Source organism: Odontesthes bonariensis, chromosome 11 (assembly GCF_027942865.1).
Source record: "Odontesthes bonariensis isolate fOdoBon6 chromosome 11, fOdoBon6.hap1, whole genome shotgun sequence".
Lineage (NCBI taxonomy): Eukaryota > Metazoa > Chordata > Actinopteri > Atheriniformes > Atherinopsidae > Odontesthes > Odontesthes bonariensis.
In genome coordinates, this window is record NC_134516.1 from 22,562,286 (window position 1) to 22,586,805 (window position 24,520).

The 24,520-nt window shown below is 41.8% G+C and overlaps 1 protein-coding gene across 4 annotated transcripts in view; it reads left to right on the top strand.

The window, feature by feature from the left end:
- Positions 1–16,795: 16,795 nt before the first annotated feature.
- The window catches only part of pard3ba (par-3 family cell polarity regulator beta a), a 164,840-nt gene continuing 157,115 nt past the window's right edge, over positions 16,796–24,520 (top strand). For 2 of the 4 annotated variants that reach the window (XM_075477934.1, XM_075477936.1), the window contains exon 1: positions 16,796–17,232. In XM_075477934.1, the coding sequence (XP_075334049.1) occupies positions 17,116–17,232 (117 nt within the window). In that variant the 5' untranslated portion in view covers positions 16,796–17,115. Of the gene's footprint in view, positions 17,233–18,999; positions 19,051–19,193; positions 19,505–24,520 lie in introns of those variants that run through there. The other 2 variants (XM_075477938.1, XM_075477937.1) reach the window with 2 other exon arrangements.

A 24,520-nucleotide genomic window follows, 5' to 3' on the forward strand; every position in this document is an offset into this window, starting at 1 on the left:
CGTTACAGCGTTAATAAATGAAACACTAAGGTTAGAGTAACATTACGTTTAGGGAAAAGTAACTTTGGGTTTTAAAAAAAGCACTAAGTTAGGGTTAAAAGAAATTCTTTTGTTATCATAATAAACATTGCAAGGTATCGTGAATTTCCATGGGATCAAAACCAAGGAAATTGGTGTTGCTACTGTATTTCCGTGCTGTGAGCAGAATTAATTAAAATCCATTCCTATGCCCTGGAGTCTGGAGAGAATCTCAGATATCCGACCTACACATTGAACCAACAAAAAAAAAGTTACAGTATCTGCATGGTTAAGCCTTTCATGCTTGGTTTCCAACAAAGCGGATAGTTTTGAACTAAAACCACATTTTTTGCAATAATCACATAAAAAAGCAAAGTGCACAGAATCTCTTCAACCCTCCGCTACTCGTGGACCTCTTGTGAAGGCCCAAATGCAGAATACAGGAGCCAGGTAGAGAAAAACAAAAGCAAGCTTTAATTAAAGCTGATGAGAAAAAGCAAACATTTCAGGAATGCACAAAAAAACACAGGCAGGTCACAAACAGGGTTGGAAATGGGACGATTCAAAGTAAAAACTCTCTGAAGCTCAACTAGAAACTAAGACTAAGAGAATAAATACAGCGGGTGACATAGCTGGACCATATGGGGAAGGTTAGCAGAGGGACTAACAAAACATACAGTAAGATACTAAGAACACACTGAGAACTAACTGGATAACAAAGCAGAGGTGAAACCACTGAGGACAGGAAAACACACGGGGACACGCAGGGACAATTAGCAGCAAAATAAGACAGAAACTATAGCAAAACCTACTTGACACAAAAGAAGAGGTTCACAAAGCAACAAGGAAGAAAGGAAGCAGTAAGCAGTAAGGAAACCAAAGAAAAGAGTAGTTTTTTTGGCTTAGGAAGGTTCCTAATTGAGTGAAATGGCCTGGACGTATCTAAAGAAAGGAGCTTCAGTGCTGCAATGGACTGGCGACCCCTCCAGGGTGTATCCCCCCTTTTGCCCAATGTCAGCTGGAACAGACTCCAGCCCACCTGAGACATCGAAGTCAAAGTTATTCCCCCTGAATTCCGGTTTCCAGTAAAAATGATTCCCACACTCTGAGCCAGAAAAGTGGCAAACCTTTGAGTTTTATTCCCATATTGAGTAGTTGCTTTTTTTAAATGCCTTATTTATAGAAACATTTTCCCCCTGAAAAACAAGACAATAATTCATTTCTTCAGGCTGCTGACAATGTTTTTTAATGTGCGGGATCATAAAAACAGATCACCTCTGTAATAGCCTTTCACTCTGACATCTCAATAAATCGAAGCAAGGATTTTGAACCTTGCTTTCTTCTCATGGGATTTCAGAAAACCTTAATGCAGGAAACCTAAACATAAAGTTCATACATATTTATAAATGACAACTATCAGTTATCTTTGTGAATGATGTTTTTGCCTTTGAGGACTTTGAAGAATAGTCTGTGTTTTTGTTGATACAACACTGAAGAAGTATCAGAAGCATCAGCCCATTATTAGTTACAGATGCAAACTCCTCTCCTGACTCCTGTACGAACCAGGCCTTTAGCCAAATATTATTCATGCACCTAAACCTCCCAACAATAACACAATATTTTACTGCTCCGCTTTTAGCTGGAAAGAGCTGCGAGCCTGGCTGTACCTTAACCTCCTCAGCCCACACAGATTCACCACAGGGAAAGCATATGGCGCACAACCCAGCTTCGTTCAAACCCACTGAACTCCATTTGAAATTCTTGTCAAGACCCTGAAGTTTCCAAAGATACCAAATGTGTCAGGCTGAATTACAATGAAATGTGTGTACAGTGATGCTCAAGGCGCAAGGAATTGACCATCTTGGAGGTTTGTCTCACAGGTTTTAATGTTTGCAGACCTGCGGGTGATACGCCGCACATACAGAATCTGTTTGTCCGACTTTGTGGGGCAACTGAAAAGCAGTTTCACTCAATTTGGAAAAAAAAGCTTTTAAATGAGTCCAGATGCAGGGAAAATGTTATGCCGCTGGATTCACGGTGACTTCTTGGCTCCCGGTGGTCAAGGCCAGATTTCCCCTCTGATCTGTGAGAATACTGCTTTGGCGCCTGTAGTTCTTGAACTATCTGCACTTTTTGTAACTACTGAGGGAGATAAGTGATGACAGAGGCATTACTAATCTTACTGCTGGGAGAGGAGAATGATTAGATGGGGAGAAAAAAGGAACACCGCAAGGAAGTTTGGACAATCATGTTCTCCAGAGGATGTTTTGTACTGACCCTGATAATCCCCTGATTTTTCCCAATGTAACCTTAATCAGGTCTTCATGGTCAATAAAAGAGCCCATAATGTGCCCTTTAACAGGATTTCAACTAAGTTTGGGGGGTTTGACGAAAAGTTTATATACTTTAATGTTCAAAGGAGGTCAAATTTTGCAAAACTTTTTGCTACTATTTGTCTGAAATGGTTCACTTTAGCTCAAGGCCCCCTCCCAAAGGATCTATTTTGCTCTGTCGGCTCATTGGTAAAAGTGGCACAGTGCACTTAGCTGAACTAACCACGAGGCAGGTATTCTCAAAACGTATTAAATTGTCATATTGTTACAGTTCTAATATTTTAAACCTTGATGGAGCTACTACAACAACTAATTACCATCTAAAGATACAACAGCACGTTGATGCTTTTTCTGCACAGCCTCCCTCCCTCTGTGTGCCTCGTGTTTCCTGCTGTCAAGCTCCTTCTTTTCTTATGTTTAGGATGCCCATGCATGCCTATTGGTAATGTTAATGGAAAGTTCTATATTTTCCTCCACTGCCTGACACACTTTCCTCATCTAAAAAGGACTCACAAAAAGAGGAATTGGATCTGATTCCACGTTGAATCAGAATCAGCAGAAGGATACGCTATGCAGCCGCAGTGCAGCCAGAGACGTGGAGCAATATGCTCACCTTGTGACCTGGTAGTTGAGAGAACTGGTAGTTTCTCTCCCCAGCTTCTTTCCCTCATGTTTGTCAAAATATTGCACGCTTGAAATATTAATTCACCAAGTGAATTTATATTTGTTTTGTATGTTTGTTATTGTTCTCTTATAGATTCTTTCCCAAACTCATGCCACTTAATCCCACTTTTGCACTCTTGTTGGGAAAAACAATCCCAGATTAGCCTTCAATCTGGATTCATCCAACATTTGTCTCCAACAAGAAAATAGAGGTTTAAAACTGGTCGTGTGAATTAAGCTAAAAGGAAGAAAAGCCTGGACTACAAAAGACATTTAAAGAGCAGTGTCTTCGACATTTGTGGGAGAGAATAATTCCTTCTGGTGTGCACTCTGATCTTTGTAACTCTGCAAAGCCTTTACATGCACAAAAGCTACCAAAGAAACAGAAAAACCCTAAAAGCATGATATCACCTCTTTAACATCTACCAGATGCTTTAAGACGAATCTGTGTCTTCGACACAGATGGATTAAATGTGACAGGGTAGGTCAGAAAGAATTACTTGTCATTCTCTCTGAGTAAAAAAAAAAAGATCTTGAAATGTAGAAATTGTGAGATTTGTCTCTCTTTGTCTGCTGCCCTCCCAGAAAAAAAGAAAACCACATGTCTGAGTCATTCGCCAACAAACCTTCCACGATTTTTTCCCCTGCTGTCTCAGCCTGTTTGCTGACACGGTGGGAAATGAGGCTGGAAATGATCTGAGGAAAAGCTGGATGTCTTCCTCTGTTTTAAAATCCCTCCGTGGGCCCTTCTGAACTTGCCCGCGTCCAAGGCCGGCTTATCCAGCCACTTCAAAGACGCTGGGGACTGCGTGTTACATCAGGGCCGCAGTGACCATTCACGCGCTCCCTACACGAGTGGAAACAGAGAGGAATGTCCTCTAATCTCAGTCCTGCAGAGAGAGGCTTTCAAGTTAGGCCTGCCATTTTTCTTCTCGGGTTGGAGTGAAAAAAAATACTTGGAGGGTTTTCAGCAGGTAAGTGGCCCCCTGCTTTTTCGTGCCACAAGAATCCTGTAGAGACATCTTACAAATCCCTGAAGTTCACCTAATATTTTGTTTTAAACACTTGAGTTTCAACAGAATCGTGTTTTCTCTTTTTTCAAAAAGTATTTTTCTGTAAAAAAAAATATCACCATTTCTAAAGTGTAAGGATGCACCAATCTCTGTCTCCTCTGTCACAATTTCACTTCAAATTTACCTTTGGAATTAAATAAATATAACGCAAATTGCACTCATTTCAAGTCTCCACAATAGCTGAGAGAAGTTAGACAGACAGAATGATGGGATCATCTGGTTCTCAATTCTAAATCGCTCTTTCACTGAGTGAAAAAGGCACAACAGACATATTTGACAACCTTTCAGCTATTATCATTTTATTGCTCTTCTTACAGCAGCGAATGGGAACCAAACTGCTTCAAAATTACTATCATTCCCTACCCTCCATCTGAAAAGCTTCTTTTGATATTGACTGAATCAAAGAGGCGTCCCTGAGTAATTAAGTGAATTATGGCTCTGTAGAATTGTAGACTTGGTTGAGAAACTACACTGTATGGATTCCTCACTAATTACAAAGGAGAGCTGGGCAGAAATAGCTCTCTCTTTCATCCGAAACCTTGGTGTAGTCTACTTAAAGCATCCGTAAACCCAGACTTAACCCAGAGATCGACCTGCGAGCCTCGAGACTGGGCCAAGAGTTTATTTCCATGCCTTGACAGCTCTTACTCCATCCATATTTATACTGCTGCTTGGGAAAGTGTAGTTTGGATTTAGAGAGGTGAGAAAGGAAGATACCGGACAGAATATGATTGAATTAATAGGCGTACATGGGCCTGATATTGGAGAAAACAAAGTAAGGTGAAGCCTCAACTTTATAAGAGGCAGGGCTCGATACAGGACTTGAAGCCACCCTGCTTGTTGAATAGTTTCAGAAACCCGATGTGCTCAAACCTTTGAGGCCTCAGGTCAGTGTGTTTCAGTGCATCCTCTGTCTTCCTCATCTTTTGGAATTGTTTAGATTTCTTACAATGTATATACTTCATCAGTTGGTGGCAAAATTCCTCATCATTTACTATTTTACTCTGGGATACATCTGACTAATAGCCCCATCTCCTAAAATGGACTCTTTTCAACAGCAGTGACAGGATATGTTATAACCATTATCTTCTCCTCACCTGATCAAAGGCTTTTGTTGACCAAACTTAACCCACACACAGAGACAGAAAGAGACATGCATTTCTGGACCCAAAGGTAGAGTTGTAACATGCAGATATAGTCATGAAGGTAAACTTTGTTTAGTTTTAAAACTACCAAATCATTACTGACAACTAAAGGGTACATCATGGGTGTCACACAGCGGTGAGGTGGTTTTATTTATTTTTTTATTTTTGTCTTGTGATTTCCTGTTTTGTTTTGAAGAGTAACTCTCCTCTCGTTTCACTTGCCCTTCCTCATGTGTCACCTGTTGGAGTGTCTTCCCTGTTTCCTGATTGTTTCCACCTGTTTCCCATTTACCCTCATGTGTCTTATAGTCTGCGTCTCCCTTTGTCTTGTTGCCAGTGTGTTTCGATCCCTTCGTTCATGCCAGGCCTTTTCCATAGCTCACAGCCACAGAAATCGTCCGCTATTGTTGTAGCTCATTGTTATAGCCTCCAGCCTTTTTTGGAGTGTTTTTGGTTCATAGCCCATTAGCCTTAGAATATAGCCTCCAGTTTTTAAGGAGAGATTTTCAGTTTAGCTTTTCTTTCAGATCGTCTTCTTCCTCCATCTGGAGCGAATTTTTGTTGTAACTTGTCATAGTCAGTTTAGTTTCCCTTTTTTGTTCTGGAGTAATTTTCATAGTCCCTTTTGTTTGTTACTTAATAAAAGCCTGTCTGAATTACGCGACCCTCTGCATCTGAGTCCTGCGATTCATTGGTCTTTGTCAATGGGACTGGAAAGCGTATTAGCTTATCTTTTCCTTTTCCAAACATTAAACTTACTGGCAAGATCAGTTTTACAGTATTTTTTTTTTTTGTTGTCATCATAGTTATTTCCTATTTGACAATTTTATTTTTTTTAATCAACATTTTGACAGTTTCATTCAATCTTTATTCATTGTGTTTCTTCATCGTTATTCCTTGTTCTCTGTATCAGTTGTACAGACTGCTTGGCGGTGTACTGGTGTGCTCTTCCACCTCACAACAAAAAGGCTGCCGTTTCAAACCTCTGTTGTGATCTTTCTGCACTCTGGCTCCCTCCTTTAGGCCTCAAACCTTCATGTTCGGTTTACTGGGGATTCTGTGAGTGTGCATGGTTGTTTGTCTCTGTGTTGACCTTGTAATGGACGCTTCCTGCCTGTTGTCCAGTGACAAATGGGATAGCTCCAGCTCCCACGTAACCCTGAACAGGATGAAGCTATAAGATGACATAGAAACTGGATGAAATAAATGTATGTTTTCTGCCTCCTACAAAGTGCAGTTTAGAACTAGAACATGGTGTGACATTTTTATCACTAGGGGGGGGAAAAATGGATTTTTCAAAAGGTACAGACGAGAAAAAGTGCAGATTTTCAAGCTACAGTGCTCATAACCCACTACAGTACAGCTGGAGTGACAAAGCATATGCACCTTTTTGGGATGATTCATGCGCCTTGACTCTCAGAGTGTGTCCCCAAAGAAACTTGTTGTGTTTTCTGTATGGTGTGAGAACATAATACATCCCTGACAGCCCAAAAAAATAGAGCTTATGTTGACGTTATCAACAGAATCATCAAACATAGTCTCGTATGTCAAAAACAAAAACAGAGTCAGTGTGTTTATTTGGGCTTCACCTCTGCTCCACAAAGGCTCTCTGTGGATGACTCTTTGGCACTGAATGATACTTTTTCCCCCCCAGAATCAAAATCTGCATGTAAATCACCTCGCTCCAAAAAGCATGGCGCCAATCAAAATTGTACGGTCTCTATAGCAACCGCTCTCCCAAATGAAACGGTAGAGCAGCTAGCTGTGTAGCTGCTGCTGGGTGGTGTCTGTCAAACCACACAGTCATTACCTGTGCCCCCCATCCTTTTGTATTGCAGGCAATCACAGCCCATTCACCGTCTGCAGAAAGCAGGACGCCTTTTCTCTCCTGGAAAGTGATCGAGTCTCGATTTTTGAAAGAAAACCCAGCATGGTGCTTTCATTGTGACAAGCGCAGACCACTTTCTTTCTGCTCGTCATTGATCAGGGCTCCTTTCACCACACTGAGCAGCACCTCGATAAAGAATCAGGTCCAGACTGGTCAAGTGAATAACAACCTCTGTCCCGCAATCATGTGCCGCGGCGAGTCTTTGTAATGAAGGGAGAGACAGCCCCATCACCAAAAAACCTTCACTTACAGTATGGAGGAAGATTCAAATTGGGGGCACTTAGGTTAAAAAAGAGAATCATCAATCCGTAGTATGTTAGTTGGAGGGACACAAAAGTAATTTCTCAACTCCCTGATCCCCTGTCTTCTCCTAAAGTATAAATCAGTGCAAAAGTTCCAATAACATGTGTAACAGAGCGATTGAACTCTTCTCGGAGTGAGACATTTTTTTCCTTTCTGATTCCTTTTTCCATTGTCAAACTGCTCCTCTCTCAGACACTTGCACCCTTTTTTCAGCTGCCAGCAACCTGCATTTCAGTCAGTGTGGCGGGAGCATCTTATGGATGCTTAAACCCAGGCTGTTCTCTGACCCAGTTCTGCATGCAAATCAAAGTTGAATCAATTTCGGGTTGTCTGATGAACTAATTATGTAGTAATTGTTCTGGTCTAGACCAGCAATCCTTTTGTATGAGGGGGACTCTTTGTGTCTTCTCCGTGCTGATTTAGAATGATAATTAGGTTTTTTGATTGGCAGGAGGACGATTTTGATCTCTCTTTTCCTTTTTGCCCCTCCCTTTCCATGCTGCCTCCCAAAAAACCCACCTCCTATTCATCCTCTATTGAGTGCCACAGATGAGTCCATCTTGCCAGCCAAACTGTAAGCTTGAAACCTTTAAACAGGTTACTCTGGGTTAAGTGATGAGGCTGCACTGTTATGCATTTGCAATTAGTATATTTGCATAACTTAATTGAGTGTTTGGTTGATGGATTGTCATTTGTGCTCTCATCACTGCTGGCACATGCTTGGAAGGGATGCGATGACGGCCACCTCACACACCTGCACCCACAAGCGAGACCCAGTGGACCTTTGTTCATGCCCCACCACAACACAGCAGCTCCATGTGTTTCCCTCTCTCTCTCTCATTTGCTGACTTAACCTCATTGTGTTCTTCTCTATATGAGCCCGGTCATAATCACCATGACCCAGAATTCCCACAATTTGACCAGGGTCACAGAGCAGCAACAAAGCGCGGTCGTGCCCCTTTGAAGCCGGGTCAGCCAAAAACAAACGCCTGACCCTGCTTGAAAGGTAATGATACTCCATAATGAGGTGGTGTTATTACAGTAAAGCCTTTCTCAACTTTCTGACTTCTTGACCTTTGACCTGTGGAGCTGCAACCAATCGGATGACCTCTCGAGCTTGTAATAAAGTCCAGGTGGTTTGCGTGTAGCGGTATCGCTGACAGAGGCTTGATGCGGGCAAATGAAGTCGCTGGCCAGGGGGAAGTGGGTCATTTTGAACAAATCACAGACGTAAATATCTTTTATTTACATTTTGTTGGTGTGTAGCCATGAAGAAAGTGTCTGCTCTAAAGTCTGGAACCTTTTTTCAATTAGTTTTTAATTAGAAGTTCAACTGAGATTAAAAAAGAAGACACAATATGGGGCTAAATTCCAGCAGGAATTTTTATTTTGTGCCTATTTCACACGTCATGAGAATATCTTGCGTATTGCTTTAAAAAAAACTAAAAAAAACAATACAGTTTAATCTTTGTTCAACTTTCAGTTTAACATAAGTTTAATATGATTGCATTTAATTTTTATTCACAGTTTATACAGCATCACTTTGCTGGAAAAACTAGTTGTATATAAACCTCAGAGGCTAAAAATCAAGTTTTTGATGTTGTTAGCTTGTCTATAAGATGTTTTTTATGTGTTCCAAAACATATCCGTCTTAGAAATCCAAAAGTCAAAGCCAGTCAGCTTACATGTCCCACATAAAAGATCAGTGGCTACTAGCAGGGTGGGGCTTTGCAACTATTTTGCATTCACTGTGATTAACAGATGAAATAAAAGGAGAGAGCCAGCAACGTAGAGAAGATAGAGGGGAGCTAGCAGCAGCTAAAGGCAAGCATCTGCACCACTCTAATATTGTGATGGAAAGTCAACACATAAAATTTTTGATACTTCCAGCTGCATGTGATCTTGCATAACTCAGCTCCCTTTTGCCTGAGAAGGCAAACGTGTCAGGCTGAATTATCCCAGTAGAAGTGCTGGCCAGTGGGCATTGTAGAGCACAGCTGAGACAGTGTTATCTGTTGTGGGTGGAGTTTTGAGTGTGCTAGATAAGCATATTCATAAGATCCCTGTGAACGAGGAAGAGGGTCTAGAGTCATGCCTCAAGCCATGGTCATTTCATTGCAAAAACTTTGAAATGTAGAATTTTGAGCAACACTGAAGCGTTTAGGTGATTGATAACTGCTAGACTGGGTTTTAAAAGCCTGAAATACATGACAAGTGTTTGTGGAAATATCCTTTATGTACTGGTGCCTGCTCGAAATACAAAGATTGATGGAGCATAGCACAAAGGCTTGTGAGGCAAAGTGGCAAAGATGACAGTAAGATTAAAAAGAATGACATTATGGAGACATTTATAAAATGCAAAGAACAAGGTGCCATTTCAAAGCCATTAAACTGTTTAGATATAGCCTCACCATGCTGCTCCCTCTCCTCTACCTTCACTTTCATTTCCCCTGTAAGCACTTAAGACCCCCTCCCCACTTCACCTTTTCTAGCCATTGCTCCTGCCTGCTTTGCTTTTGTTGCAAATATAGCCCCATAATTGTCCAAATCAATGTTCAGCAGTCTTTCTTGCTGTGATTTGGCAGAAAATGAGGTTATGTGGCAGTTGCCATGGTTTCAAAGCAGCAAATTTCTAAAGAAGATCTCCTGCAAATCCTGTGACTGGCATGGTATAATGAACTTAAATTAAAGCAACTTTTGTCTCAGCGTAGATTTTAATTACCCGGCGGCTGTCTCTGACAGAAGGAACTGCAAAGAAAATAAGAAGAAAATGGAGAGAGAGAACAAGTGAGCGCGTGAAAGAATGAGTGGAAAACAGGGTTTATGTGCCAGAGTGCTAATTTGATCCATTAGGATGTGTATGTGTGTGTGTGTGTGTGTGTGTGAGAGAGAGTGTGATATGTACCTGCCTGCTGAATATAAAGTCTCATTCTCACCCATCACTGATCGTGGTGCAGAGGGTGAGAGTCATGTCTTGTCACACTCAGGCTTCAGCTGAGAAAAATCTAATTAGCCTAATTAGGTGTATGCAACAGTCAAAGAAGGAATGACTTCTCCTTTGTGGCTTCCTTGCAGAGAAAAGTGAGAAAATATGTTTCCGCTTCGGAAATGGCGTGAAAATATGTGAAGACGGATTGGAGTAATCGACAAATCCACATCCTATATCTGATCACCTGTGGTCTGATTTCTTCCTTTTTGCACGTGCTCCATCATCATCTGTGCTGCTGCTGATCGTAAAACTCATTCTGGCTTTGTGCCAGTGGAGCATCTCCAAAAGCAAATAATTAACAAAATGCTTTAATCATCTGCTTGCACTACAAGATGCACGGAGTCAGCCAAGAAGGATTCAGTTATCACCAAACTGATCCTTCACAAGAACGTCACACACGCAGGCACCCAGACAAAGACGTTTTGAACGGCTTGTGCTGACAGTAAGTTACATCTGAGTTAAGCTACTTTTTGGGAATCAAGCAACTGCTCTTATTTTCGGTGAAATCTAGCACAAGGATCACTAGAACACAACTTCTTGGTTTAACAAAATTACAAAGGACCAATAGATTTTCTTTCACAGTAAGAGATCAGTCTCCTGGTGTTCTACACATGTTCAAAACATCTTACTTGTTCATCTGTTTTCCACAAAATAAACAAGTTTTTAAATTGATAGGTTATTCTTAGCTTCGTAATGGACAAAACAAATGCAACATACAGTAAGTCTTATGGACTAAGGCTGGACTTAAGTTAGAAGTGACTTGTTGATACACAATGAAAAGCGGAGATGCGTCCCTGGAATTATGAAGTACAAATGATTAAGTAGAAGTAACCGTATTTGAAGCTGGAGAGTGATTTTTAAAACCTGACTAGACAAAAATGTATATTTTCGATGACTCACATCTATTCAATCATGTAGTTATTGTTGGGAAACTTTACTGTCTCTGTAATTCATGATAGAAGTTGAAATCTTGACACCCTTACCTGGCCCAAATGAATCTTCTTATAGAATCATCCAGATTTTCTTTGTCTCTCCTCCAATCTTTTTTTTTTTTACGTGTTGTGCATGAAATTCTAGAGTTGTTCATATTGTCTAAATACCATAAAGTGGATCTGTGAAGACGCTGAAAATAATTTACTTTGTGCTTGTGCTTCTAAGCTAAAGGTTCAAATGAAATTAACAAACAAACAATTTACTTTTTTTGTTCAATTTTAGTAGAAAAATGTCAACTTGATATGATAAATACCTTTTTCAGGAATTTTTGTATTTTGCACATTTTTAACTTACAGTACATGATGTGAATATCTGAGTTAGTAACACAAGTGTATGTACTTTGTGTTCACCACATTGATTTACAGGACCGGAGAGGATCAGTGCCTCCAACTTCCTTTTACAGTCTGCACACTTCTCTTTGTACTGTACCTTTAGACAAACTCCAAAAAGGAAGTGGACCACCAGCAGCGCTTAACAAGGATTCTCTGAGCTCTACAGTATAATATGCATCTCCCTGAGCCATCTCATGATGGCGGATGATGGTTATTTTGCTTTGAATAACTGTGATCATTCCAGACAACAATTTGGGCAGCTTTGAAAGCTCTCATAATTCTCACACGAGTGCCTTCAGCTGTTTGATTGGAGCTTTTTTCAGCAGTTGCACACAATAGAATTGCAATTTTGCTGCATGAATATTATGCCCGCTGTCTGAAATAAAATCCGTATGCTGAACGAAAGTCATGTTTTGTGATTGCAAACACTATCTCTCCTGCCTTACTCGCTATGCACGCTCGCTGAGAGCCAGAGGCGTTTTTTATGAGTAATCCCTGATACTGATTCAGGGTCCGTAATTGTAAGCAGCGCAACAGGAAGTGAAGCAAGTCTCAGCTATTGACCAGCCTCATACTGAGCTAAAACACAGGGGTTGTGGCACTGCCGCTGAGAACATGTCAATTTTGCTCTTTAGAAAAGGGGCACTGCTTGAAGACTGAAAGCAAATCAACATGGCTATCGACCCAGACATCCCAGCCCTGTAAATTGCACTCAAAGAGACGGAGAACACAACAAAAACCATTGCTGGGCTGTTATCGACGACCAACACTTTGACTAGCACGCCTTACTTCCAAATGAGGGAGATATTGAAAAGACTAAAAAGAAATGAAAAAAAAAGACGCTTGATGGACCACTTAGAGTATTCGCTTCTGACAGCGTTTCTGCTCAAAGATGACTGTAAAACTAAGCATTTTTGATTCTTATGTGAGCAACAAAGTCTTTAAAACTCTTGGTGCTGCTGTTGCCTCATACCTGCCCGGGTGGAGGCATGCTTAAAACATACCGCTCTAATTATAGAGGAAGTGACATCACAGAGTCAACAACAGTAAAGATATGCAAAGTCTGTTGTAAGACCAGTTGAACTAGTCCAACAATGTGGTCTGGCAAGCTTCTGCTTCACTCATATTCAAGCAGATCACATTTTGTGCCTGTGTCTTCTGTTACAGCACTGCATTTATGACCTTTTTGTCATTCTGTTCTTTCACACGGGAAAGTGTGAAGATATGTTGAGGCCTCAAACACGTCTTGTTCAAATTGCTATGATGAAAATGCTTAATCTTCTCCATACAATCCAGTAATCTGAGAAACATACGGGCCTGTGTGTTTATGCAGGCATATGATATCCAGTCAGTCAAGGTTTTATGTATCAGGAAATTATAAAAAATTAAAAAAATCGTGGCCCTAAAAGGTCTTAAAATTTGGACAAATACAATCTCGGATAAACAACAACACACGATCCACACTTCAAAATGGAAAATCTTTTTTTCACATGACTCTACGTGCATGCGTGGGTGTCATTTCTCACAGTGTGCAAAATCACGAGCTTAATTTGGAAAGTTTTGATAATGGCACTTAATCATTTTAACTCTCAAAAAGAAGATTCAGCTGAGCTCAGACGCAAAGCTTTTCCGAAACACAGGGGAAACAGCAAAACATTAAAAAGGAAGTTTCTTTCTATTTTTAGCTTCAAGATATAAAAGGGTAACTGAACATTAACATTTAAAAGAAGATGTATTTTTAATGACTGTTTGCTGCAGGGGTTCTTTTTGCTGCGGAAATCAATTAAATATGTACAAACTCTGTTCGGTGAAGTGCAAAAAGTTTGCAAATGAGCACAGATCTAACGCAGAGAAGGGATCATTCTGGAGCCACTTTGAGTGATTTCTGGGTCCTCCAATCTTTCAACCTAAAATCTGTAATTACCACTTAAAGCTGTTGAGTGCAGGACAGACAAAGTGATGTCAAAAATGCACCATCGGCTCCTTTGACAAGACCTCGCATGTGTCAGTGTGATGTAGGGTGTCAGTCTCTCAACACATCAGGCTTTAAAGAACAGGACAGGCAGCTTTTTATACTAAAAACAAACAGTTCTATATCTAATTTCTCCACCTTTCACTCTCAGCTTTTAGGAGTACAGTGTGTAAATACACACATCCAGCTGCTGATTAACTAGGAGTGCGGTAGGCAGTGGAACGTGTGTGTTTCCAAGTGCTGGCAACAGTGATGAGTCAGCAACCGGGGGCACATTACCAGCCTCGTGCACTCTCAGGGGCTCTGAAAACAGCGCTAAACCAGGCCTGTGCGATAATTATGTTCCGTCAGGAAAATCAGAGCTCAGGGATCACGGACAAGGACGCAGGCATTGTCGGATTTAGTAATTAGAGATCATCTCTTTCTTTCTCTTTTCCCATTTACTTTCTGTTGTTTAGTTCTCCAGTTCCCTCTCAGCCACTCACCTTGTTTGAGACGAAACAAGAGGCGGAAGAGGCCGCCATCCCCTTTCATTGTCCCGTTCCATGCATTTCAGGTGAATTGCAGTGGCGGTGGAAATAATTGCTCGTCCCAATTATGACTCCATCCGTCGTGGTGTGCTCTGTGATTTGATAGAGAGGAAATCCCAGAGAGAAAAACCAAACAACGGGAGAAATTCAGGCGCGGGAGCGTTTCAGTGGCTGTTTATATCCATAAAGGCAATTTCACAACACACCTAATAGCATAAAATGACAGAGAATAATGGTAAGGCAATTAGTATTTGTTATGAGTGTGAAGAGCGACGAGCTGCTGGGATTAAAGTACGGTGTGAGTTGAGCAAACACATTCTCTTTAAAAACACGTGGGCTGCTTACTTCTTGGTCCGTGTGAAGAAAATACTACTTTAAACACAACAAAATCTGTCTTTTAGGAAAAGTACGTCCAACTGTGACCTCAGTAATGGGCATAACACTGAAATATTACCTTTATGACCATGAAAACAAAAACTAGAGAAAAAAAAGTAGAGTTATATTACATGGCAGATTCATGCTGTACGTGCTCGGTGTATGTTTTCATTAAAAAGTCCCTCAGAGCAGTGAAAGAAGAGAAGGGAGCTCCTCCGGAGGGATCAAACACCATCATTCCAAAAAACTTTCCAAAATCTTTCTTGGGGGTTCAAGATCCAGTCAGTGTAAAGGCCACAGCATACACCAATCAGTCGCAACATTATAACCACCCAAAAATTATTAAGCAAATCCCCTTTTGTTTTGTTTGTCAAAATATTCCCTATGCATCAAAGCATGGCCTCCACCAGGCCTCTGCAGGTGTGCTGTGTTATATCTGGCAACCAAGCCCTCAGTAGTAGATCCTCTCAGTCCTGTAAGGACTCAGGCCAGCTGGTCCAGTCCAGAGTCCAGACTGAACACGGAGAAGCAGCATTTAGCTGTTATGCTGCAAACAAGTGGAACAAACTGCCAGTGGAGATTAAACTTTCACCAAATGGAGACATTTTTAAATCCAGGTTAAAAACATTTCTTTTCTCATGTGTCTATGCATGAAATCTGCATGATATCTTTTAACTTATCTAGACTGTTGCTTGTTTTTAATCATTTTAATTATTTTCTTTCTTTCTTTTTATATTCTTTTATGTATTTCTGATGCTTCTTCCACTCCCCGCTGCAATGCTTTTATTTTATTTTATGTAAAGCACTTTGAATTGTTTTGTACACGAAATGTGCTATACAGATAAATTTGACTTTGACTTTGTAAGGTGCGAGGTCCGGCCTCCATGAATTGGACTAGTTTTTCCAGTACATTCTACAGATGCTTAACTGGACTGAGATCTGGTGAATTTGGAGGTCAAAGCAGCATCTTAACTTTGCTGTTGTGTTTCTCAAACCTTCTGAAAGAGGCCACTGCGGCTGCCATGTCCTCCTCAGGTAAGTGATGCACACAGACCCCTCCATCCAAAATGATGTCAAAGAAACACGATTTGCCAGTCCAGACCTCCTTTTCCTGTTGCTTTGTTGTCCAGTTCAAATGTTCCCATTGTGCACTTTAGGAAGAAGAGACAGGTCACCCTGACTGTTTTTTCTACTGGAGCCAGCATTACTCTTTCCAGTAATTTCCGCTACAGTAGCCATTCCATGGGAATGGACAACACGGGTCAGCTTTCACTCCCCATATACATCAATGAGCCTTGGCCACCTTGTTGCCAGTTTACTGCACTGCAGACGCATCCCACAAAAGCTGCTGTAGTAGATATATCCAATAACCCAGCTGTTTAGCCATCAAGCCACTCAAATTCTTATGCCCGCCTGTTATTCTTTACATAAAAGACTAAATGTTTACTTTCTTCTTAATATATCCCACCTCTGCTGGGTGCCATTGGATGGAGGCAATCAATGTGTTTCACTTCACCTGTCAGTGGTGATAATGTTATGGCCCATCAGTGAATGATTTATTCCCTTTTCAAACTTCATAAAGCCTTTAAGTGGACCTGCTGTAGGGATAAACGGTTTTGCTTTAATGTGTCCGCTTTTTTAGAACGCAGGTTGAATCTTTACCCTCTGAATTTCAAGGAAGTTTTGATATTAGATGGAAGCTCTAGAAAGATTGGAAGTATAGCAGCACCAAATGTCTCAAAATCTGTCGGTGGTTTGCAGCTGATTATGGCGTTTTAAGCGCAAACTGCGCGACTGAAAGGTTTCACGACGTGCCTCTTTATCAGTAATTGTTACTTTGTGCTTATTCACTAAATAAAAAAACTCTTCATGAAAAATCTGGTCTGGTCTGGTTATTTCAAACCACAGTATAGCTTAAGAGGAGACAGAGGCATATGCAGGTAGTGACAACAAATAAATAAAAAGCGTTTATTTGGATAATCATTTATGATAATTATCACTCTATATCGTCGACTTTCAACGTTACATGTAACACATGCAATTGCAAGTTCCCCCTCTGTACAGCTGTGTCATATACAATAAAAAACGAGTCACATAAAATGATTTATTATCATGCAGGTGTGGAAATGTTCCTTTCCTGGAGCGCCAGAGTCGCTGTGATTTCTTCCGGGTTCCTGTCTCACTTTGTTTTGTTTGGGTGTATCAGCGGGCAGCTCAACTCTTTCTGTGGCTGTATTTGCTGCTTTCTGCAAGCTTTCATGACGGCTCGGTTGAAAATAAGATGTCTCCTGCGGCCGGATACGTCATTTTAACTCTTTGACGTCGGAGGAGTAAAAGTTCACCGCGATTTCATCTCGACCAGAGACACCTGTTGCTCCAGTTTCGACAGACAGGTGCCTTCGCCTCAAACAAGGGAGCAGCTGCGGCTCCGCACACTTCTCAAACTTGGACTAATTTCTTAACTTTCTCTCTGTTGAGGAACATTTGGAGGTTGAACTACGATGAAAGTTACAGTAACTTTCGGGGACACCGCAGTGGTGGTGCCCTGCAAAGGTGGGTGGACGGTCCGGGATTTAGTCGAACAAGCCACGCGAAGGTACCACAAGGTTTTGGAGCAGGTAAGCACTCTTTAAAAAAAAAAAACACACAACGTAACAATACTTCTTTTAATTACCTAATACACATTTGGAAATAGTTTTAAAGCTCACTCTTCTCATTTTGTAAATGACAGCTCCCATACCTCGGCTGAGTTGTGTGGGTCACGTGACACACCTACGTCAGTGGTTATGATATCCCTATCAGAGCTAACGCTAGCTGCTAGCTTAAATCACCATGGTAACTCTGTAGAGATAAGTTGTTTATATAATTTTTTTTTTGTCTCTCTTTTCCCCAACAACCTGTCCTTGTCATTTAATTTATTTTTAGTTTGATAAGAAAATGGAAAAAAAATCCCGTCCTCTCTTGCTGAAAACACCTTGTATTGTACTGTAGAATTAACCCATAATTTACTTGTGGGAAGCTGAGCCTTTGTAATTGTGTTGCATTTGATGGGTCTGTTGTATTATTTGTGGTGCAGAATGCAGAGAATAGTTTAGGATTTACAAGACGTTTAAGAACAGTTATTTTCACAAGAGGCTGAAACCAAACACTGCAGATCATCATGGAATAAACAGTCTTTAGTCTAGCCTTTATTGAATATAGCAAAGTAACCATAACTATCTGCGTGAGAGTTAACCTAAACATGTAAAACTATACGCAAATGGATACAAAAGATACCCCAAAACAAAAATGCTCCACCCCACCACCTGGTTTCATTCCACCTGGCAAGGTAAAGTGGGGGAAAAAAAATGCTCAACTCTCTACAAAAAAATAAGATAATTCAAAGGGAGCACATTGATTATGTAAGACCAATGCTTTATTTTGCTGTAAGAAAAGTATTTTTGTTTTGCCTTGAAATTCAATGGATTCTTTCATTGTCCCTCCTCGATCATACCATTGAATCTGTCTCACCACAGATATGTTTATTCTTAACTTCTCTCAACCTCAGTTACGCTTAAGTACCAACATGACTTTGTTGGTGTCAGGTGAAGATTATTTCCCTCAAGGCATGAGTCACTTTTTCCATTAATCAAGCCTGAACAAATTCTAATATTATAACATGCAGTCTGTGTATATTGCGCTCCAGCTGCACTCCAGCTTCACTGCCTCACTTCCAGACAGGCAGCTGCTTTTTGCACCGTTAATAAAGAACCTTGATGATTACTTATTGAATGTAGAATGCAAAAAAAACAACTACTCACTGCCTCTCAGATGCATCCATTTTGTTTTTGTTTTTTTTTTTGTGCCCAGGTCTGCCGTTCCTGAAAGTCTTCTCCATTCTAGTCGTAAACATCATAAAATTTTATAACTGGTATATCAACGGGGCATTTGCCAGGTTAGTTTGTAGCGTTTCTTCTGCTGAATCATAAAGCAGATTACTGCAGCGAGTCTGTTATGAATTTTATTGGATAATTCAACTTGAAATGGGTCCCAGATTTGAAAGAAAGTTTCAGAGTTAAAGTATGTAATGAGTTTTGAGTGACATCACGCTCTGTGGGTTGAAAAATGTTCAACATGTTTTTTTTTTTATTGTCTTGCTTACAAACAAACAGTGAACCCATACAGCTGTCTCAGCTCTTCCATTGGCAGAGGAGGGAGATGACTAAATAGGCAAACAAAACCATCACGATTAACAGCTATTCAGTTTGGATATAGTGGAGGAAAATCTGCTAGGTCCTCCTAAACCCTCTTAACATTGTTTTCCTTTAAGATGAGTCATAATCTTCTACGCCCACCACTTGTGGGAGGGTTGTGAAACCTTTTTTCCATTTTTTGCAGGATGAGCTGCCGTGCGTGCCACATGGAGATGGTCACTTCCAGCGTGGAGCTGTTTTCCTGTGATTTTTCTCATTGACACTTTCCAAACATGTTCACGTACACACCCTCTGCTTTCTGCTCTCCAATGTCACAATCAGCCGAACATTAATCATTCTGCTGTGCTGACCTTTTTATTAATCAGCAGCTTATGTGCATGCTGTCCTTGCATGATAGCGTGCTCATGTGTGTCTCTTTGAGGAAGTGAGCAGTGCTGGCTGCAGCCTTGGCTGTCTACCTGTACAATGGCGCTCTGTTTAAGCTCTGGTATCTCCGCGGGCAGGTGGAAGTTTACCGTTTGATGTCTTCAATGTGGCCACATTCGGGGAAGTGCGTGCTGGACAGGAGGCTTTGTCCTGTGAGTGATTGGGGATTAGGATTGGTGACAGGCCCCGGTCTTATCGGTTGGCTGGTCCCCTCCTTTCAGCCTGCCCACACATCCTCCCTCGGGGTGAGGCAAGAAGCTGCCTTTTGGGGGTAAGAGAAGCCACGGAGGCATGGATGGAGAGTGATTTGGTGCCTGGATGGCTCGATGGATCGCTTCCCCTCAGTGGAGAGGAGCACACAAACACCTTGATGCCCACAGACGCACACACAGGGAGACTCTTCTCATGCAGCGATCCCCTGAGCTGTCAAGTATTTGCTTCACCGATAGCCGCAGCCATGCCCACTCTGCCCGGCAGCGGTCCCTGTTGATTCTCAGTGTGACACGCTGCGCTACACAAGCTGTAGGAGGCTAAATGTGACTGTGTGATTGGAATACACCCGGGCCTTGATTGCTTTTCACAAAGCATGTTAATTAGGAGCTGATGCTCGACACTGACTCAGCAGTGTGTGGCCACCTCTTAATAGAGGCAGATCATCATGCGGACAGTCCAACTTTGTAGCTGCCAGAGAGGGCCGACTAGATTTGACCAGATGAGCTGGCTGCTCCTGCCAGCAGAATCCACTTAGCACCCACATTAACTGCACATTTCTCCACTTGCCGGCCTCTCTGCTGTCAGCAGGGACGGTGTCAAAAACCCGGGTTTAATCACCGAGTGTGTGTGTGTGTGTGTGTGTGTGTGTGTGTGTGTGTGTGTGTGTGTGTGTGTGTGTGTGTGTTTATGTGCAGGATGAACTGGTTTCTGCTCAGTTTCACTCTGCATCGCAATAATAGCCCGTAGACCTTCCTAATTGGTAGTTTATTTAAATGAAATTGCAACTGTTTTTGTTCAGCTGCTTTCATCTCCACTGTTACCAAAAGAGACCTGTAACTTACTGCATGGAGAAAATGGCTGCTTATTATAGAATGTCATTTGTAAGATATGGAAGGACACGTGATGTGGATTATGATAAAATGTATAGAAGTACTGCTGTTGCTGCTTTAAATGAAGAAAGTAGAGGAATGTGGCAACACATTGCAGAAAAGGATTTTCTGTTTCCTCTAAGGCTGCAACAAACAGTTGGTTTTGATCAAATATTTAAAAAAAACATAGTGAGTTTGCTCAATAGTACCCCCAAAGGCCATCTGAAATATCTTGTTTGCTTTAGTGACAGTTCAAAACCCAAAGATATGCTTGTCAAGAGCAGCTGTTTTTCATATTAGAGACACTTGAACCAGATACTATTGTAGCTTGATAGCTTCTCCTGTAAACTGTAAAGAAAGTCCTAAGTTGCAGGAGTGAGGCGTCTTAATCGAAGCCGACTGACCTCTCTTTGGTTTAATCACTGTATTGGAATGGCTCTTTAGCCTGGTAGGATGGAGACTCTCTGTGTTGTGAATCCTCAGAGGAAACAGTCTGTACTGTAGCCGTCTCTACCTTCCTCATGGTCTGTCTGTACAGACTCAGTTCAGATTAGAGACCGTATACCGACTCTGCCCCGACAGCTCACTAAACAAGCTGAAAGCACTTTGCCCTCCTTCCTATGCATGCAGGAGGGAGGCAAATTGTCCATTGTGGGCTGGCGTGTGCGTTGCAACTCGCAGCAATATGGAAAAAGACATTTTTAAATTTTAATGCAACTGTTCCGATCCGCTGTTTCCCTTCCTCTGCATGTTTGTGACTTTGGTTTTTCGCCCCCTTCTCTGCATGTCAAAAGTGTTCATGGAGATGTGTTAATAAAACTGCTGAAGTTGTGTTTTGGAAATAAGCCCAAGGGCCTCAATACTGTTGCAGGGCAGATGGCTGGGGGCATGTGATATTAAAAATCAGATGCGATTCCTTGTAGGTTGTTAGTCACAGGTCATATATATTTTTAATCTATCTGCCACTCTTCCTTATATCAGTGAGCGCTACTTTGCAGAAGTTTGCACTTGGTATCTCTTCACAGTGAGCCTTTGAAAGCAGCATATGCACAAAAATAATAAGAATAATTGTTGAATTTGAAGGAAACACAAGCTTTAGCGAACCTTGTTATTGGTTAATGACGTATTAACATTTTTGTTAATGCTCTTCCTAAAAGATTTAATGGATCCTTGTAAAAAAAAAATGCCTAAAATAAAGTGTTTCCCATGACTTTACTCTATAGATAGACTTATTTATATATAGTTTTTATGTATTAAATGGATACACAGTCTCTATTCATTGATATAATTCCAGTGTTTTTATAATTAATTGAGCTTATTAAACCTATTATAGTTTAGGCAACTACTAAATTCTCCATTTCCGTGTGTCCTCCTCCACCAAAGAGAAAAGCCTTTTCATCTCTCTTTCCTTTTACTCGCACCATTTGATCCGACTTAAAGACGGCTCCTCGTCGACATGTTCATTAAAACATTTTTTTTAATCACAGTCTAAGCCCACACCGTGCTCACACAGCTTCGTAATGACACATTCTTCTGAGGATCAGAGTGTGAAAAAGCGCCCCCCCTCCCCTCCACCCCAACGCCGCCGCACCAGCCCCACTGAATTCAGCTTCACTAATCGCCCCACCGCTTCACCACTCTCGAGTGGTGGCGTGTTTGCTCACCAGTGTGTGGGGGAGGGCGAGGAGGGAGAGATATCACTTTAAATGATGGGGGACTTAGCAGTGTAATTTGCAGGGAATTTACTCTTCTAACTGTCACGGTAATTCTGCTCTGCTGTTGACTTACTCCCAGCTGCTTCTGTTATTTACTTCATGGGAAGAGTGAAGGTATTACCTGGGACTGAAAGTCAGGGTCTTACAGAAGATCTTCTTTTCTTTGTCGTCTTTCCTCTTTACAGATTATTTTCCCTCTGAAGGTTCATTCATCTCTCAGGGCCTATAGTATACCAGGTGTGCATACACTCTGCTGCAGAGGTGATGTTAATTAGCACTTTGGTATTCTTGTGCTTTAGTCCAGCGGTCCCGTGGCAGTGATCAATCAATCCCTCTCCCTGAAAATCACCCTCATGCCTCCAATTTCATTAAGGTGTGTCATCATCATCCCAGCAGAAGCAGTTACCCCGCCTTTCCTTTCTTTGCTGTTGCAGTCACATGCACAAACTCTCCCTGCGCGTAAACAGAGTCGTGAGAAGCAGAAGAATGCAGGGAGGCTGTCGGGTTGGACTGGCTTTTCTGGTGAGGTGTAAATGCAATGCATTGACATCTTTGCAAAAACATCTGCTCCTTTGTTTTTGTTGTTGAAGTGTTTCTGTTTTTACAACTTTACAATCTCACAGTGAATCTTCCACTTGTTTCAATGCACTGTGGGTATTTGTACATTGTATGTGGACACTTGGTCCTCGGCCGGAAAAGGGTGGAATGCTCTCACCGGGTCGGGAATGAGATCCTTCCCCAAGTGGAGGAGTTCAAGTATCTCGGGGTCTTGTTCACGAGTGAGGGATGAATGGAGCAGGAGATTGACAGACGGATCGGTGCGGCGTCTGCAGTGATGCGGGCTCTGCACCGGCCCGTCGTGGTGAAGAAGGAGCTGAGCCAGAAGGCGAAGCTCTCGATTTACCGGTCAATCTATGTTCCTACCCTCACCTATGGTCACGAGCTGTGGGTAGCGACCGAAAGAATGAGATCGCGAATACAAGCAGCCGAAATGAGTTTCCTCCGCAGGGTGTCTGGGCTCTCCCTTAGAGATAGGGTGAGAAGCTCGGTCATCCGGGAGGGGCTCGGAGTAGAACCGCTGCTCCTCCGCATCGAGAGTCAGATGAGGTGGCTCGGGCATCTGGTTAGGATGCCTCCTGGACGCCTCCCTGGTGAGGTGTTCCGGGCCCGTCCCACTGGGAGGAGGCCCCGGGGAAGACCCAGGACACGTTGGAGAGACTATGTCTCTCGGCTGGCCTGGGAACGCCTCGGGGTCCCCCCAGAAGAGCTGGATGAAGTGGCTGGGGACAGGGACATCTGGGTTTCACTGCTAAAACTGCTGCCCCCACGACCCGATCCCCGGAGCAGCGGAAGATGATGGATGGATGGATGTGGACACTTAAAAAGGCTTAATATTATAAGGTTAAAACAGGAGTTGATGAATGCAGAAGCTATAACAGTTGCAACAGTCAGACCAAATTGGATTTGAAAGCTTAAAAAGTTGAGTTTAAAGGGGGTTTCCTCGTCTATCAGATGAGAATTAAGCAGAGCCCAGAGAGAGGGGTCCGTCCAACAGTTAAAAAGTTGATTAGCAAGAATGCTTTTTTCTTAATGATTAAAAAATGTGTTAGAAAGTTAGTAAATCATAGAAAGAGCGGAAATGATAAAAAGTTTTCTGTGATGTTTTAGTGTCAAACAGTGCTGCACTGCAAGTATCTGCAGCAGTGAACTGAACCAGATTGTCATCTTCATTTTGTAAAGTACTGCAACTTCTGTAGGTGGACAGTTCCTTCGCAAGAATTTTGTCTAAAAATGTCCAAAAACCATCTTAAAACCTGAACAAATTTTCAACAAGAATGACCTACTTATGATGAGGGCCCATCCTCATTTCCTTTGTCTCTCAAATTTGTATGGTGGCACAGTGCTGTGACTCTGAGCTATGAGCTCTGCATCACTGCATTGGATGTCTGTTTGCATGGCAAACAGTATCATCGCATTGTGTGAAAGCTTCAGGGTATTTGTGTGCTTGACGTAGATGGACCCTCCACTTGTTTTCTCTCACTGGTCTGTCTTTGGTATAATTGCCTCTTCTGAAGAAAGGGTGGCTCTGGCTTTATTCCCGTGATTGAAATCCCAGGCTCTCCTGCCCATTTTAAGAGAATGGACTTGGCCAATTGTGAAAGGAAGACACCCTCTTTTTGTGCCCTGTACTTTGCATTCGGACGCAGCCGAGCAAAAAGAAGCCAAAACAGAAGACGGCCCAGTCATACAGCCGAAGCCGCTCACGGGTCTCAGCCAGTCGTTCCAACCTCCGAGACTAATAGCCCAAAGCCAGTAATTTAGCTGCTAATGTAGTCTTATTGTATTGTTCTATTTATTTGTGTGTGCCATTTTCTCACGCACATATTGTTAAGAACAACAAGGCTGTCAAACATTTATTTTCTCTTCCTACAACTTGTTTCTACTAGACAAAAATAACAGGAATCGAGCCACAAATGTTTTCTCAAAAAG